General features: G+C 60.8%; 1 protein-coding gene across 3 annotated transcripts in view; it reads right to left on the reverse strand.

Annotated features, from left to right (window-relative positions):
* Positions 1-375: 375 nt before the first annotated feature.
* The window catches only part of DHX34 (DExH-box helicase 34), a 32,466-nt gene continuing 17,783 nt past the window's right edge, over positions 376-15,058 (reverse strand). For all 3 annotated transcript variants that reach the window (XM_037155103.2, XM_037155104.2, XM_037155105.2), the window contains exons 7-17: positions 14,500-14,674; positions 12,789-12,982; positions 12,088-12,189; positions 10,332-10,571; positions 9,935-10,108; positions 9,464-9,581; positions 8,181-8,287; positions 5,763-6,065; positions 4,821-4,997; positions 4,485-4,623; positions 376-3,917 (exon numbers count right to left, since the gene is read on the reverse strand). In XM_037155103.2, coding sequence (XP_037010998.2) covers positions 3,784-3,917; positions 4,485-4,623; positions 4,821-4,997; positions 5,763-6,065; positions 8,181-8,287; positions 9,464-9,581; positions 9,935-10,108; positions 10,332-10,571; positions 12,088-12,189; positions 12,789-12,982; positions 14,500-14,674 — 1,863 coding nt within the window. In that variant the 3' untranslated portion in view covers positions 376-3,783. The remainder of the gene's footprint in view (positions 3,918-4,484; positions 4,624-4,820; positions 4,998-5,762; positions 6,066-8,180; positions 8,288-9,463; positions 9,582-9,934; positions 10,109-10,331; positions 10,572-12,087; positions 12,190-12,788; positions 12,983-14,499; positions 14,675-15,058) is intronic.

Genomic DNA, 15,058 nt, shown 5'->3' on the forward strand with positions numbered 1-15,058 from the left:
CTCACTGGCAACGTCGTGGGCTTAAAGGTAAAATCTAAACTACAAAACTTCTAGAAAAAAAACACAGAAAAACGCCATGACCTTGGGGGTAGGCAAAGACTTCTTAGCATACAAAAAATCCAAATAATAAAAATTTAAAATTTAAAATAAAATTAATTATAAAAAAGGTACAATCTAAAATTAATAAAATTATTAAAACAATAGAATAATGAAGGTAATAAATAATAAAAATAATTTTAAAGTACAAATAAAAGAAAAATGATGAATTAAATTTTATTAAAATTATAAACTCCTGCTTTGCAAAAGACACTTAAGTAAAAAGGCACCTAAAGACTTAGAGAAAATATTCACAATTCATATATTTGCCAAATATAGTTAAAGAAACATATAAAACATATCTTTATTATATAAATAGCTCAAATCAATATGACACACAGCCCTTTATAAGAGGTAAGACATTTAAGTAAGTTACAAAAAGTACAGTCATACTTCGGTACTCATGGGCTTCTGAACTCATCAATCTTTTTTTTTTTTTTTTTAAGATTTTATTCATTTATCTTTAGAGGGGAAGGGAAGGAGAGAGGGAGAGAAATATCAATGTGTGGTTGCCTCTCCTGCGTCCCCTGCTGGGAACTGGCCTGCAACCCACGCATGTGCCCTGACTGGGAATCGAACCGCATCCTTGGGTTTGCAGGCCGCACTCAATCCACTGAGCTACGCCAGCCAGGGTGGCACCCGTCAATCTTGGTACTCATTGCGGTTTGGTGAGAAAAAGCCTCTGTGCTGGGCGATCGCTTGCTCGGTAGCTTGCTCCGACTCGTCACACTCACTAGAACTTGTATGGGTCACGCCCCTGGCCCGAATTTTGCTTCATGGATGGGCACTGGTCGGTTTCAGCCCTAGTCGCGAGTTCCAGAACGAATTAACGACCAGTACTGAGCTGCCACTGCACATTAATGGTTAATAAGCTTATGAAAAAATGCTTGACATTAGCCACAAAAATGCCATTAAAACCAAAGTAAATATCATTAGAACGGCTGCCGGGGGCCGGTCACAGTTTGTTTCCTGTTGTGGATGCCGGTGGCCCGGCACGCTTCGCTGTCCGGGAAAACTCTCCGCGCCGTTCAGCGGCCGTTCACATAGGACCGCAGCACCTTTCTGTGTTCCGCTCCGAGAGGACGTCCTGCGAGACTGCTGAATGCACTTCGCATTTTGAAAGATGCTGCTAAACTGCGGTCCAGAGAAGTCACACCAGCGCCCTGCGAGGCGGGTGAAGGTGTCGCTTCCCCGCAGACTGGCCGGCGGTGAGCGGCTTCGACCCTTTTCATCTGCTCCGGGGAGAAAGGACGGCTCCCGGGGTTACTCCGCGCAGCGGTGGGAGCCGCAAAGCCACCGCCCCACCTGGCGCTCCAGGTAATCCGCGGATAAAGACTCCGGTACTGTTAAGGGCCACAGAGTCACCCTTGAGGGTCTGTGGCCCCTGGGTCCCTCAATTCTGACACACACCCGGACAGCCACCTTCTCCCAACTCCCGAGGATGGAGTTACTGGGCCAGACGTTGGGGATGGTTAATGAAGGCGTTTTGGTGGGCGCTGGCTGGCCAGCTTCGTCGACTGCTTCTGCCCGTGGAAGGCTCTTTTTATTTTATGTTTAACATGGAAAGAGAAGGGAAAGCAAGAACACTCCTGAGAGTCGTATGTCATTAGATTCGGCTGGACGGGAGCAGGAAGGTTTTGAGGCAGTATCTCCTTTCACCCATTTATTTCTCTATTTTTAATTCTTTGGGCTGCAAAATGCAGAAGACAGAGACTTAACAACCAAAAAGTGGAACAATTCTGAGTCGTCACCTTAAACAGAGCCGAAAGATAAGCCGCAGGCTGGAAGGTTCATAACCTCTATGACAAAGCTTAAGATCCAGAATACATAAAGGGCTATCACACACCAGTAAGAAAATGGCAAAGCATCTGGGGAAACACGTAGTCAAAGATGGAGCCAGCGCAGGAGAGGAAATACGGAGGGCCCAGAACAATATGCAGAGATGCTCGGGTCCCTGGCAACCAGGGAAGCAGAAATAGTGTGAATAAGTGGGTGCAGGCGTAGGAAGGACATTTGGGGGGAATCTATGGAATGACCTGCACAAATGCACCCTGACGTGGACCAGCGATGCCGCCTCCAGCTTCGTTTATAGGAACAAAAGATGTACCCGCCGACCCTGGCCGGTGTAGCTCAGCAGGCTGGAGCGTTGTCCCATCACCAAGAGGCTTGGGGTTTGATTCCCGGCCAGGCACATACCTGGGTTGCGGGTTCGATCCTGGGCCTGGGCGCTTATGGGAGGCAACCAAACACTGTCTTTCTCTCTCTCCCTTTCTCCAGGACCCGTCTGCCCACACAGGCCCAGTTACGCCAACGTGCAGTGGTGCAGTGAGGCCACACAATGGCTCACTCTGCGGCCTCACAGAATGAACGGGCTCTGCGTGACTCAGAAAGCTCTCCGCACCACCTTCAGGGAGCGTCGCAGACCCGTGGGGTGTAATCCAGGTTTGGAGAAGTGCGAACGCTCTATTTCCACACGCACGGGTGATGGAGCGGAGTTCTACCAGGTGCAATGGAAGGACACACTGCCAACCCGACCCACGGCCGCCTGAGAGACCCGTGAGGAGGCAGCTGGCCCTTCCCCATGTGGGGTGGCAGAGGCCTGGGGTCCGATTCTGGACCCGTTCAGGAGGGGGGGCCAATGGGACTGGCTAAGAGCGCATGCAGGCGGGAGAGAGGGACCTGGGTGACATGGAGGGCTTGGGCTGCACCTTTCCGAGTGGGGGCAGAGGCCCCGATTTGGGGACACGAACTCCCAAAAGGAAAGCTCAGACGTCTTGGCTGGTCGGGGAGGGACAGAGGCGGGGAGCGAGCCGGAGAGAACCACATGAATGGAAACCGGCTGAGAGAACGGAGCATCACTTACACACTTCCTAGTGAGAGGGGGCTGCCCCAGGGAGGCCCCAGTTGGTGTGGGGTGATGCCCCTGACACCTGTGAGGCTACAAGGGTCGATGCCAAGGGTGCAGCTGGCCACAGTGGGGGTGGAGCCGGGAGCCGAGGCTCAGGACAGTGGTCAGGACTGGGGGAGAAGCTGGGGGGGGGGTTGGCAGGAAGCTGGGGGCTGTATGAGCTCCCCGGGAGGTGAGTGGGGACAGAGGGAGGCGAGGGCAGGGTAGGCCCCCCTGCATCCGGGTAGGGAGGGGAGGAGCAGTGTGGCTACCAGCCAAGGCCACCAGGGAAGGGGACGCATCCACAGCAGGGGCAGGGCAGCATCGCCGAAGGTCCCGAGGGGACAGCTGAGAACCGCCCATGGGCCCCACCGCAGGAATGGCCCGGCGCCTGTGGGTCCCGTGGAGCCCCCGTGGTCTCACTCGAACACCACACTCGCTCCTCACCAACTCCTGAAGTGACACGGGCGGACGGCAGTGCAGGCCTCCCTCACTCACAGGGAAGCAGAGGCCCTGAGCGCAGACTCGGGAGGGCGGGGGCGCCAGGGTCCTGCCCCAGGTCTGAAGTCCCGCTCAGCCACACCTGCCCCACGGCCGCTGGGCCAGCCCGAGAGCGGGACCACGGGGAGGACCAGCGGGCCGCCGCTCCCCTCTGGGCGGACAGGCACAGGCCTGGGGGTCCGACCCAGTGTGTCAGAGTTTATTCACGCCCCCTCCCCACGGGGGAGCACGGGGGGCACCAGACCGTGGTTCTGAGCCCAGGGTGGGGGTTCAGGTGGAATCCCCGGGCCCAGCGAGGCTCACACGTGCTGCCTCCGGTGCCGCAGCACCTCCGTGGGCGTGAACAGAAAGTCTTTCTGACAGGCCTCGCAGCGGTAAGGCCTCTGCAGGGCTGACGTCTTCTGCTGGGGCTCAGGGGTGGCTTCCTCGGCCCCTGAGGGAGAGAGGAAGGGAGGCTGAGGGGGGCACACTGCTGCAGGCTCGCACCCCCACCCAAATCCCAGGCACCTGAGGGACTCAGGCTCTCCTGGCCTTTGGGGAAATCTGGCTCTGCCTCCTCCAGGAAGCCTTCCCTGGTTAATACATGCACAGAGGCAAGTCTTTAGTGTGCGTCTGGGGGGAGAGACAGAGACTGCCCTGGGGTGGGGTCCACACAGTATGGTAGGCAGTGTTGGGTCTGCCCGCCACGTCACCCCTGCTAACAACCTAGTGGATGCGGCCAAGGTGGAGACAGCTGTGGGACATAAAAGAACAAGGGACACAGCCATAGAGGGACACAGCCACAGAGGCGGGTCACAGAGAGACCAGAGAGACAGAAATGAGAACGTGGCGGCCCTCCAGGCCCTCCCCAGTCCAGGCTGCAGGTCTCTGACAAAGCCCGTATGCGGCACCAGCCAGGACCAGAGGGCAGCTGCCGTCCACCCCCAGAGCGTCCAGCAAACGCTCAGATGCGCAGGAAACGACACGGAACAGACAGATGTGCCCACAGCCCCGTCCTTACCGGCAGGGCCGTCCCGCGGGGCCTCGGGGCAGCTGTTCTCGTGGGCGATGCGCTCCAGGGGTGTGAGGGGCATGTGCAGGCCGCAGTGGGGGCAGGTCCAGAAGGTGCGGAGACAGTCGCTGTACAGATCCGTGTCACTCTGCAGCGGGCAGGCCGTGTCAGGGCCTTGCCCCTGGGCCTGCCCCCCAGTAAGCCTAGGCCCCTTCTGAGAACCCCTCGGGGCTGGCCAGCCCCGCTCTGAAACTGCCTCCCTGGACTGGGTCGGAATGTGGTGGTGGGGGTGCTCCCTAAAATCCCACCTTCAGGGGCCGGGGGACAAGGTGGGTCCATGCTCACCGTGAGGCAGTTATAGGTGAGGAAGTCCGTGACTGCGTAGCCCCCCTTGGTGGGGTGGGGGGACAGGGCAGAGCTGCCGAAGAGGCCGGGGAGACTGGGGGCAGTTGTGATGGTCTGGGGTCCCACATAGAGGTTCTGAGCTTCCAGCCCCGTGAGCCGCCGGAGGCTGTAGGGAACCTGGGGGGAGAGAGGCAGCAGATAGACTCAGGGAGACACTAGGGTCAGAGCGCCAGGATCCAGCTATGCCTGAAGTCCACCCCTGGACTTTTCAGGTCCGGGGGCCAATTGCTTAAGCCAATCACGACAAGGTTTCAGACGCGCTCCCAACCACAGTCTTGTGTAAGCATGCCCCAGTGCCTCACCCTCCATCGCAGCTGCCCTTCCCAGGCCCCTCCCCTCTCCCTGCCACTTGTGGGACCACATTCGGGCTGTGAGTCTGGCCACCTTGCCCCTCCTTCCCCCAGCACGTCAGCCTCTTCCTCTTTCCCTGACTCACTGGGCCCCTGCACTCCTCCAGGAACTCATCCTGGATCGCACCCTCTCCCCTACCCCAGCCGCACGCAGTACAGTCAGTGTCAATTCCGCACGCCCGTTTCAGAGGTGGGGGGTTGGTTTCACATCTGCTCCCTCCAGGTCTTCCTGTCTGTGCTCCACGAGTAAACACCCTGCAGCCCGCCTGCCCGACCTACAAGCCCTAACTGCAGGGAGGCGTCCCTCCTGCCGCACGCCCAGGCTGCTCAGTGCCCAGCTGCCTAATGAGGGCCGCGTGGGCTCTGGAGCCAGGCACCACGGTCCACTCTGGGCTCCCGCCCGTACCGTCTGTGTGACCTTGGTTTGTCGCCACCGCCCGGGTTTGAAACGCTCCCGAACGTGTGCACAGTCGGTGAACCAGAAGCCTTATCCCCGCGGGCCAAGGGTGGTGCCGGCCCCAGCGGTGCGTACCTTGGATGCCATGAACTGCAGCAGCTCCCTGCTCAGTGCCGCCACCTCTTGGCGGTTGACCGGAGCCTCCTCCTCCTCTTCCTCGTCCTCCCGCTGCCCCCGCCCACGCCCACGGGCCTGATGGGCCTGCCGGGCCAGCTGCTGGTCCAAGGCACTTTCCCACCGGGCCCGGAGACGCAGGGAAGCCGCCAGGAGCCGGACGGCGCCTTCACTGTCGGCGAGCTGGAGCTCCAGCCAGCCGTCGGCCACCAGGCGGGAGCAGTCACCATTGGTGTCCAGGGCCCGACTGAACAGCAGGAGAGACTGGGAGAGAGGGGGCAGAAAACAGGCCGCCGGTGAGGGGCGGGGCTTAGCTTAGAGGGGCGCCCACCTGGCTGGGCTCCTGCCCACCCACCCCCTTCTCCATCCAGTGTACCCGTCAGTCCCCACGCGTCCCCCTGCCCACCCATCCCCCTACCTCTCCATCCCCGTCCAGCCGATGCACCCGTCCACCCCTCCCCCCTCCGCCCACCTCATCAGCAAACATCCGCCACACGCCTGCTCTGTGCCAGGCTGAGCCCCCGCCCCCCGGAGCTGACACTCCCCTGGGGAGACAGGCGCATCAGGACCGGAGAGTGAACTGAGAACCTTCTAAGGAGGGTGGCCGTTACTCAGGTCGGGGGCGGACAGCTGAGGGCAGAGGCCACACCTGCACAGGCTGGGGGCTGCATGTGTGTACACCCTGGTCAGCCCTCCTCAAATGATGTCCCTGGCATTTGCACACGTCCCTCTATGTACACTCTGCCCTCAAACACACTCACAAGTCTGGGACGTGAGCTACTGGGGGCGGTGGAAGTGTCAGGGCGAAGGGTGCTGAGGTGGGCGACTTACTTCAAAACCCACCCACTGAAACAGGCGGTAAGTGGACAGAGGACAGGTATGTCATCAAGCAAAAGACCAATGTCATTTGAAGGGTCTTGGGACTGGTGGGTGTGAGTGGTCACCGCACACTTTCAACTTCCCGGTTTGAAAACCATCATCGTACTTTGGGGAAAATTCTATGGATGGGGCAGGGGAGCGGGTGGGGCACGACTGGCCTCTGGGCGATGGAATGGGGGGTTCAGCACGCTTTCTGTCATCAGAGCTGGTGCCTGCCTCCAACTCCCCATCGTGAACGAACTGTGGGGACGGAGGTGAGGCTGCAGTAGCTTCACCTGGGTTTCCTCCCCGCCCCAGAGCATCTGGCTGCCTCCTTTACGGTTGTTCCTATGCACCGTCTCACGTGTGAGCCCCACGAACATGGAGCGTTCTCACTTCTGATCACCCCCAGCCCCAGCACAAGTACTCAGTGAAGGGGCGAATGAGCACGGGTGGGTGGCTGAGAGCTGGTTTCCACGGAGTCCGTGGGAATCACAGCGTCAGGGGATCTCCTGAGTTCAGGGGGCCTGAAGGGTTTCTCTCTTCCCTCACCTCTCCCTGGGGTGGAAGTGAGGGCGTCCTGGTAATGGGACACCCGCAGGGCAAGGTGCTGGCGCTTTGGCCCAGACACTTGCTGTCCCCAACCCAGCCCCCCAGAGCCCTGTCTCCACAGCTAATGTGAGAATCACAGCCAGTCCCAGAACCGCAGGGTGGCAGGCATGGTGCGGCCGCCCCTGCTGACAGGACCCGTTCCCTGGCTGCCCGCGCACACACAGTGTATCCTCAGTCTGGGCACAGCCGTCCCGGCCCGGCCACCGTCCCCTCCCACCTCCCAGCTTCCCCCCTCCTCAGACCCTGTCCCAGCTCCGCTCCAAAACCTTGGGGGGATGGTGTGGCCCCAATCTCACCTGCCTTGCTGACCTCCTCTCTCTGACCTCGTCTCCCTAATTTCTCCCCTCACCCACCGACTGCTCCAGCTGGTCCCTGTGTGCACCCAGGTGTGTGTGCCTCAGGGCCTTCGCACTTGCCGCCAGGCAGGACTCCCCTCACCCAGGGGTCCCTGTGGCTCCCTCCGTCCCTTCCTTCAGGTCTCTGCTTAACTGCACCTTCTCCATGAGGCCCGCCCAGGTGGCCTTATTCCACACTAGGCCCTGTCCCCTACCCTCACCCCCAACGCCACCCTCCTAATCTCCTTACCCTATTCCTTTTCCTTTCCTGGACCGCACATCACCCTTGAACCCCTCACCGAGTGCAGCCCTATGTTTCCTGCTGTGTCTGCCCTTCCCCGCTAGATGGCAGCTGCGGGAGGGCCGGACTGGCTCCGGTTTGGTTCGCTGCTGTGTCCTCAGCACCTTCAGCAGCGCCTGGTGTGCAGCAGGCACTCGGCAGGGAATTGCCAGAGGGGGGCCAGGGTGGAAAGGCAGCAGCCAGGAAGGTGACTGCAGGGGCCCAGCCCGTGCCTCTGGCCCTGGGGGCCCAAGTCATCACAGCTGGGAGCTGGAAGGCGGGGCAGGGACCCACCTGGAGGGCAGGGATGCGGACGCAGTTCACCAGGTACGGCTTGTTGGTCTCCAGCAGGGACACGAAGGTGAGGAGCTGGTGCCTGCTGCTCATCCTGTCCCTGTCGTCTGAAAGGGTCAGTGGGACAGCTCAGGCCCACCCTGCCCACGACCTCCCCTCCTGCCCCTTCCCCTCACCTGCCCCCCGGGGGCTGCCTGATCAAACACCTGCGATTTACTTTAAAAGACTTTGTCATAGGGGATGTGACTTTGGCTATTTGGTGGCATTGAGAAATAGTTAACTTTGTGAAGAGTGACAACAGCATTGTGGTAATGCTAAAAACCAGTCATCATTGTCATCATCATCATTATTATTATTACTAAGTGATGTGATGTCTGAAGTGTAATTTAAAATACTCCAGCCAAGAAGAAGGCTGGCAAATGCTGATGGTCACAGGAGCTGGTGAGGGTTTTGTCTACTCAGATGATGCACAACATTTTCAAAATTAAAAAATAAAAAACGCAATGTAATGAGAAGAGAGTAAACTGTCTAGTCATTTATAGCAGTTAAAAATGATAAGTTTCCAAGTCCATCGTTGATGTTTAATATTAAAACCTATCCTGGCTGATGTGGCTCAATGGACTGATCACCAGCCTGTGAACCAAAGGGTCACTGGTTCAATTCCCGGTCAGGGCACATGCCTGGGTTGCGGGCCAGGCCCCCAGTAGGGGGCGTGTGAGAGGCAACCACACGTTGATGTTTCTCTCCCTGTCTTTCTCTTTCCCTTCCCCTCTCTCTAAAAATAAGTAAAATCTTAAAAAACATAAAATTAAAACCTTATCTTTTTGAGTTCATATCGGGTGTTCCTTTGTTTGCAGATGAGGAGAAAAATGAGTTGCATCCCTAAGCCTTCCAAGGGGCACCCGGGCTGGGGCCCGGCCCGCCCTGCTCGCAGCCGCTAGGAAGGTGGCTTTCACAGCCCGGACTGGAAGGTAGGGGGATCCCAGGCCTGAAGTCCGCCTTCTGTGTCTGCTGGGCCGGGAGGGCCCCAGGGCAGGCCAAAGTCTGGGACTTTCAGAGCTCACTGAGGGAGCTCCTGACGGGCTAAAAACTCAGTCCTTGGGGACGGCCACCACGCTGAGGTCCACCCAGGCCCCCATGGGGAGGGCGAGGCTCAGCGTGGAGGTGACCTTGCCATGCCTGCAGGTCGCCCCTCAGCAGCCAAGGCAAAGGTCGAGTGCGGTGGGGAATGGAGCAGGAACTGGGACAGTGAGGGGTCCCCTCCCCGCTCGGGTTCACGGTACCTCGGCTCCCTTCCCCGGCCCTGGTCTCCGGCTCCTTTGTGTGCAGCACCTCGGGGCTGTTGGCGAAGACGCAGGTGGGGTGCAGCACCGTGCCCTGCTTGGCCTGGGTGTGGAAAATCTGCAGGGGCCGAAGGCAGAGACAGGTGACCACGGAGACCCCCAGACGCCCCTGGACACGCTCTTCCCACTGCCCGAAGAGCTTTTCCTCCTCGCCCTGGCCAGGTTCCTCCTCCAGAGCTCAGCCGGGTCCCTCCTGCAGGGGGCCCTGCTGAGCCTGCCCAGGCTGGTCCGGGCCCCTCTGTGCTCCCCTCGCCCTGGGCTCCCCACCCCATCCCTGACCTCTCTGGGTCACGGGTCTGCACTGTGAGCCCCTCGAAGGCAGGGCCGCTTCAGTCAAGGCAACGTCCCCAGCACAGAGCAGGTTCGGGGACCATGTGCCCATTCGGGACGCGGAGCAGGAAGGGGGCGCACCTGGTCAGAGTCCTTGCGGCCGCTGTTGAACGGGTCTGGGACGGCGAGCTGCGGGTAGAGGCCCCGGCCCAGCACCAGCTTCAGCAGAGCCAGTTGGTCCCCCGTCAGCGCCTGGGCAGAACTGGCGGCCGCCTGCAGCTGCTCCAGGTTGTGCCGCAGCTTAAACTTCACGTCCTGGTGGGAACACAGGGCCGGTGGGTCCCGAGGGGCCTGTACTAGGACACGTGGGTCTGCGGGGCTCTGCAGACTGCCAGGCCGGGTCCTCTGCACAGAAGCCCTTCTCCCGAGTGAGGGCAGGGATGTGTCCCCTCCAGCCCCCAGGACAGGGTGCCATCCTCGCTGTGGTCAACTGCGCCACCGCCCGCCCCGGGCCCCAGACAGCCCTGTGGTGCCCCACCTGGATGTCCACATTGTCGCTGGCCTCCCTAGGGGCTGCGCCCCGGTCCTCGTCGCTGGAGCCTCCCTCCTGCTCCTCCTGCAGCCGCAGCACCTTGCGCCTGCGCGCCCCGCCCTCCTCGTGCTGCCGCTTCAGCTGGTACAGCGCCCGGCGCTCCCGGCGCTGCTGCAGCCGGCTGTAGCTGTCCCTGGGCCTCGGGGCCTGGGCCCCCGCCAGCAGCCCGTGGTCCTCCAGCAGCTCCTGGGGACGAACGGGGCCCAGGTGAGGGGCACGGGGCAGGCCAGGCGGGCGGGCTCTGGACCTAGACACAGGTTCAGCGTTGGGCCTGCCGCTTGCTGGCAGGCGACGTCACCCTTCTGAGCCACACTTTTTCTCCAGTGCAGAACAGGGACGCGCCCAGGGCCTCCCCGCCAGGGCTGCTGGGGGCTGGAACGTGTCAGATGAGAGCAACTTTGCACCGTGGGGACATGGAGGGCCACTGCACGGTGGTGCACTGTTGCCGCTCTTGGCCAATGAACACCTGGGCCTGGGGACAGGTGGGGGGCAGGGAGGAAGGGGAGGGGCCCTGGCCATCACCCAGGGGCTTCCCCACGCTCCTGTCTGTCATGGCTCCGGTCAGGCCTTGGCCCGCCCCAGCCAATGTGGGTGTTCAGAGGGTGGTCCTCCAACCAGCGGCAGCGTCTGGGACACGGGACGTGTGAAAACGCCAAGTCCTAGGCCCCTTCCCAGAAAACAGACTCAGAGTCTTGGCAGGGTCAGGAGCCTCGGTCTGACAGACCCTGGGGGATTTAGAAGCACATCCGGGGCACCCAGCCCTCCACCCCACACGCAGCTTTGTGAAAGGGGCCTTCGCTTACCCTGCTGGGTTGGACCCTCTGTTTTTCACTGAGCCCAACCAATGAAGGACATAGAATATGCATGTGCATATGCGTGTGCATGGGAAAGAGAGAGTGAGCACAGCGTCTGGGGCCCACCCAAGGTTGAACCACAGCTCTAGGAAGCCACAGACGTTGAAAGACACAGGAAGGGTCAAGAGATTGCCTGTCCCCGGCGTGGGGACCCCCTAAAATTGTATAAGACACCTTGGTCAGGTGGCCGCCCACTCCAGGCCTCAATCTGCCCACCTGCCACCAAAGGGAATGGGCTGCCCCAGGGCCCCTGGCATTTCATTTCCGCTCCGAGGCACAAGTGCAACCACTGAGAAGTACGAAGCGGATCTTCTCCTTCTCAAGTGGAAAGACGAGCACAGAATATTAACGGCCCCAGCAAGGGGCAGGGCCCCGTGGTCAGGATAACACGGCCGACCCTCGTGCGAGACCACCCAAGGGCCCTCCGCGCACCAACTCCCCGAAGCCCCACGGGCCCTCTGAGGCACACGCGTTACCTTCCCGGTTCCAGAGGCAGAGCCGAGGCCCAGAGAGGGCCCACAGCAACTTGCCCCAGGTCGCAGGGCCAGCAAAGGGCAGAGCTGGGACCTGCCACTGGGACATCGGTTTCAGATGCAGTGGCTCCACCCTCGAGCGCAGCCGGCTCGGCCCCTGCTCCAGAGGGCACAGTTGTCCCTGAAGACGCGGCACAAGACCGCTGGCCCTGCAGCCCACCCCCGGTCATCAGTGGTGGGGGAGGTGCGTGTAGGGTGGGGTCCCGCTCACTCTGGGCCCTGGGCTGTGCTCAGGGGCTCTCACTCTGCCTGCCCTACACCCCAGCCTCCCTGCCCGCCCGACTGGGCGGCCCCGTCCCAGGCCCTGCGCCTCACCTTGAACTGGCGCCGCAGGTTGGCCATCTCGTACAGCCGATGCTCCTCTATGCCCCGGCGGCGGCACCACTTACGCGAGTTTCCGCCCCGTTCGGATTTCACCTGGGTGGAGGCAGACACGAGGTGGCAGGGCCTGGCCAGTGGGAACATGGTGGGGGGCAAGTGGGGGGCTGGCCTCACCCAGACCACCCCAGCGTGGGTCTGAACACCAGCCTCGGGGCGGATGCAAGGCACGTGGGAGCCCTGTCGGCCCTCCCTGACACTGGCTTCCTTCCTTCTTCCAGGTCTCAGCCCCGAGGCCCCCTTCCTACAGGAAGCCCTCCCAGACCACACTGGCTCAGACAACCCCTCCCGGCTCTCTGAGCCCATTCTGGGTGGTCACCGTGTAGGGACATGTCTGGCTTCCTGCACTGGACTGTGAGCCCCAGGAAGGTGGGTCCCCAGCACTGCCTGGCTCAGGGCCAGGCCCAGAGTGGGGCTCCCAGAACGTGTTTTGGGACAATCTGGACTTTCTCCCGACAGCACTGGTTTTAAGCGGTACTGTAGAACCCCAGGCTCCCCTCCAGCCCGAGCGCTGACCCGCTGGTCCCAAGGACGCTGGGGTCCACGGGCTGGCGGTGGGGGGCGTGAGGAGGAGCCAGAGCCTCAGGCAGGCCCTGACCCTGTGCAGAACGACAGACAGGCCCCACCGCCGGCCTCACCTGCACCCAGGTGTTGAAGACATTGAAGAGCGTGAAGGGGTCGCCCTGGTCACTCTCCAGGGGCCGCCGCGCAGCCGCACACTCCGGGTTGCTCTGGGCGCTGCGGGTGAAGGGCGACTGGACGCTGAGGGCGGCCGCGATGGTGAGCACGGGCTCCGCCAGGTGGAACATGGAGCCCAGGATGAGCATCTTCCCTGTGGGGCAGGCAGCGAGCTGAGCCTCCCGCTTTGCCTCCCTCCCTCCACGCCGCCCACAAAGGGCCTCGGCAGCCCGATGGGCAGACTGCGCTTTCCGGTCCTGTGACCTCAGGCAAGGCCTCGGTTTTCCCACCTCGGGTGGGCACTGCCTAGGCACCGGCTACTGCTTTTCTCTTCATGACCGGATCCCCCAGCGCCCCCTCCCCCAGGTGCCTGGCTTTCTGTTCTTTGAGGCACCAACTCTGACCTGCCCCCGGCCTCTGTCCACCCCCAGGACGGGACACCGCAACAGCCGTAGCCCAGCCTGCCTGGCACACAGCAGGTGCTGACTTCTGCCCCCGTCTCAGGAGGAATCCTACCCTGCCACCTTCGTAATTCCAAATGGAGGGGCAGGGGAAGATGGAGAGGAGGGCGGGGGAAGGGGGAGGGGAGGCGCAGGGGACAGGGAAGGACAGGGAGGGACAGGGAAGGACAGGGAAGGCAGGAGGAGCGAGATCCAGCAAGGTGAAAACACGTTTCCCGATGCTCAGGCCGTTCCCGCCTGCCCTGTGGTCAGTGGCTTGCACATCGTGCGTCTGACTCATCCCCACGGGTCCCGCTGACTGCCTTTCCAGAAAGTTCCTGCTGTACAGGAACAAGTCTAGCCTTGTTACGAAAAGGTGGGCAGTGAAACAAGTCTGTCCCAGGCCCCTAGCTGTCACCTCGGGCAAGTCCCCCCATCCCTTCTTGCCTGTATGTCCCCATCTGTGACGGGGTGACAATGGCGTCCACCTGCTGAGAATGAACCGTGGTTCACCCTGTGAAGCACTCAAAGTGCCCAGCCAGTGACCAAGCCATCCGGGCCCAGAGCCACCCGGACCTGTGCCTCCTCCATGGCGCCCGCCAAGCCTCAGTTTCCTCACCAGTACAAGAGGGGCCCCGAGGCGCTGCCCTCACTATGTGCGAATGAAACCATACCAGGTCCCTAAAGCCTTTCACCGGCACTCGGGGAATGCAGCCGTCCGAGACGACCGTCTCCAACTCCCGCCCCCACTGAAGCCCCAGCGAGGAGCAAGGACGTGGCCTGACCGACGTTAACACAGGAGTTCTGTGAGCACTGTCCCTGGGAAATGGCGCCGTGGGGCACCGGGCCCTACTGGGACTGCTCTGTGGCTGTGGGCTGTTGGTGCAGCTAGAATGTCCTGAGTCAGGAGAACCGGGCGGAATGCAGGCGCCTGAGTCAGCCAGCTCCTCAGGACGGGCAGGGCTGCCGCCCAATGAAAAGACAAAGGCTCTGTAATCCCTACGACCCACCACGAAGGGCAGCACCAGGGCACCACTGAGACTGGCTGTGCAGAGAGACGCCTGCTTGTTTGCGCCATCTCCCTGCTGCCCGGCGCAGAGTCTGGGACTCGTGAACGAAGGGACAGGCCCAGAGAAGGACCAGGCTTGCCCGCCAGGCACCAGAGGGCAAGCAGTGCCCTGCACCCACCCGGTGCCCTGTGGGTCACCACCCCAAGGGGGGTTGTCCTCACCAATCACGACATCCACAGGCAGCTGGGCCAGCAGGGACCCGATGGGGGTGAGGGCCTCTGAGCTGTCCAGGGCGCCCTGGTCCCGGAGGTAGTGGATGGCCGTTTCCAGGCTGGCTGGGGGTGGGGGCTCGATGAAGGGGAAGGTCCTGGGGTCTCCCACACTCATGCTCTTCATCTGCAATGAGAGCCAAAGCCCCCAGGAATGGGGGATATATGAGCCACTGTGCAGCCCCCAGAGAGCTCATGGGTCACAAACTCGTGGAACTTGAAAACCCCCAATATCAGCCCTGGCTGGTGTGGCTCAGTGGATTGAGAACAAAAGTGGGCCTGCACACCAAAGGGTCACCAGTTTGATTCCCAATCAGGGCATATGCCTGGGCTGCAGGCCAGGTCCCCAGCAGGGGGCGCACAAGAGGTAACCACATGATGATGTTTCTTTCTCTCTCTCTTCTCCTCTCTCTAAAAATAAAATAAAATCTTTAAAAACTAAATAAAAGCTCTGGGTGGGGGGGTGGGTTTTCTGTAAGCTCTCCTGGTGTAGCTGGGGCCGAGAATCAGT

This window comes from Artibeus jamaicensis, unplaced genomic scaffold (assembly GCF_021234435.1).
Source record: "Artibeus jamaicensis isolate MK-2021 breed Jamaican fruit bat unplaced genomic scaffold, CSHL_Jam_final contig_1526, whole genome shotgun sequence".
Taxonomy (NCBI): domain Eukaryota; kingdom Metazoa; phylum Chordata; class Mammalia; order Chiroptera; family Phyllostomidae; genus Artibeus; species Artibeus jamaicensis.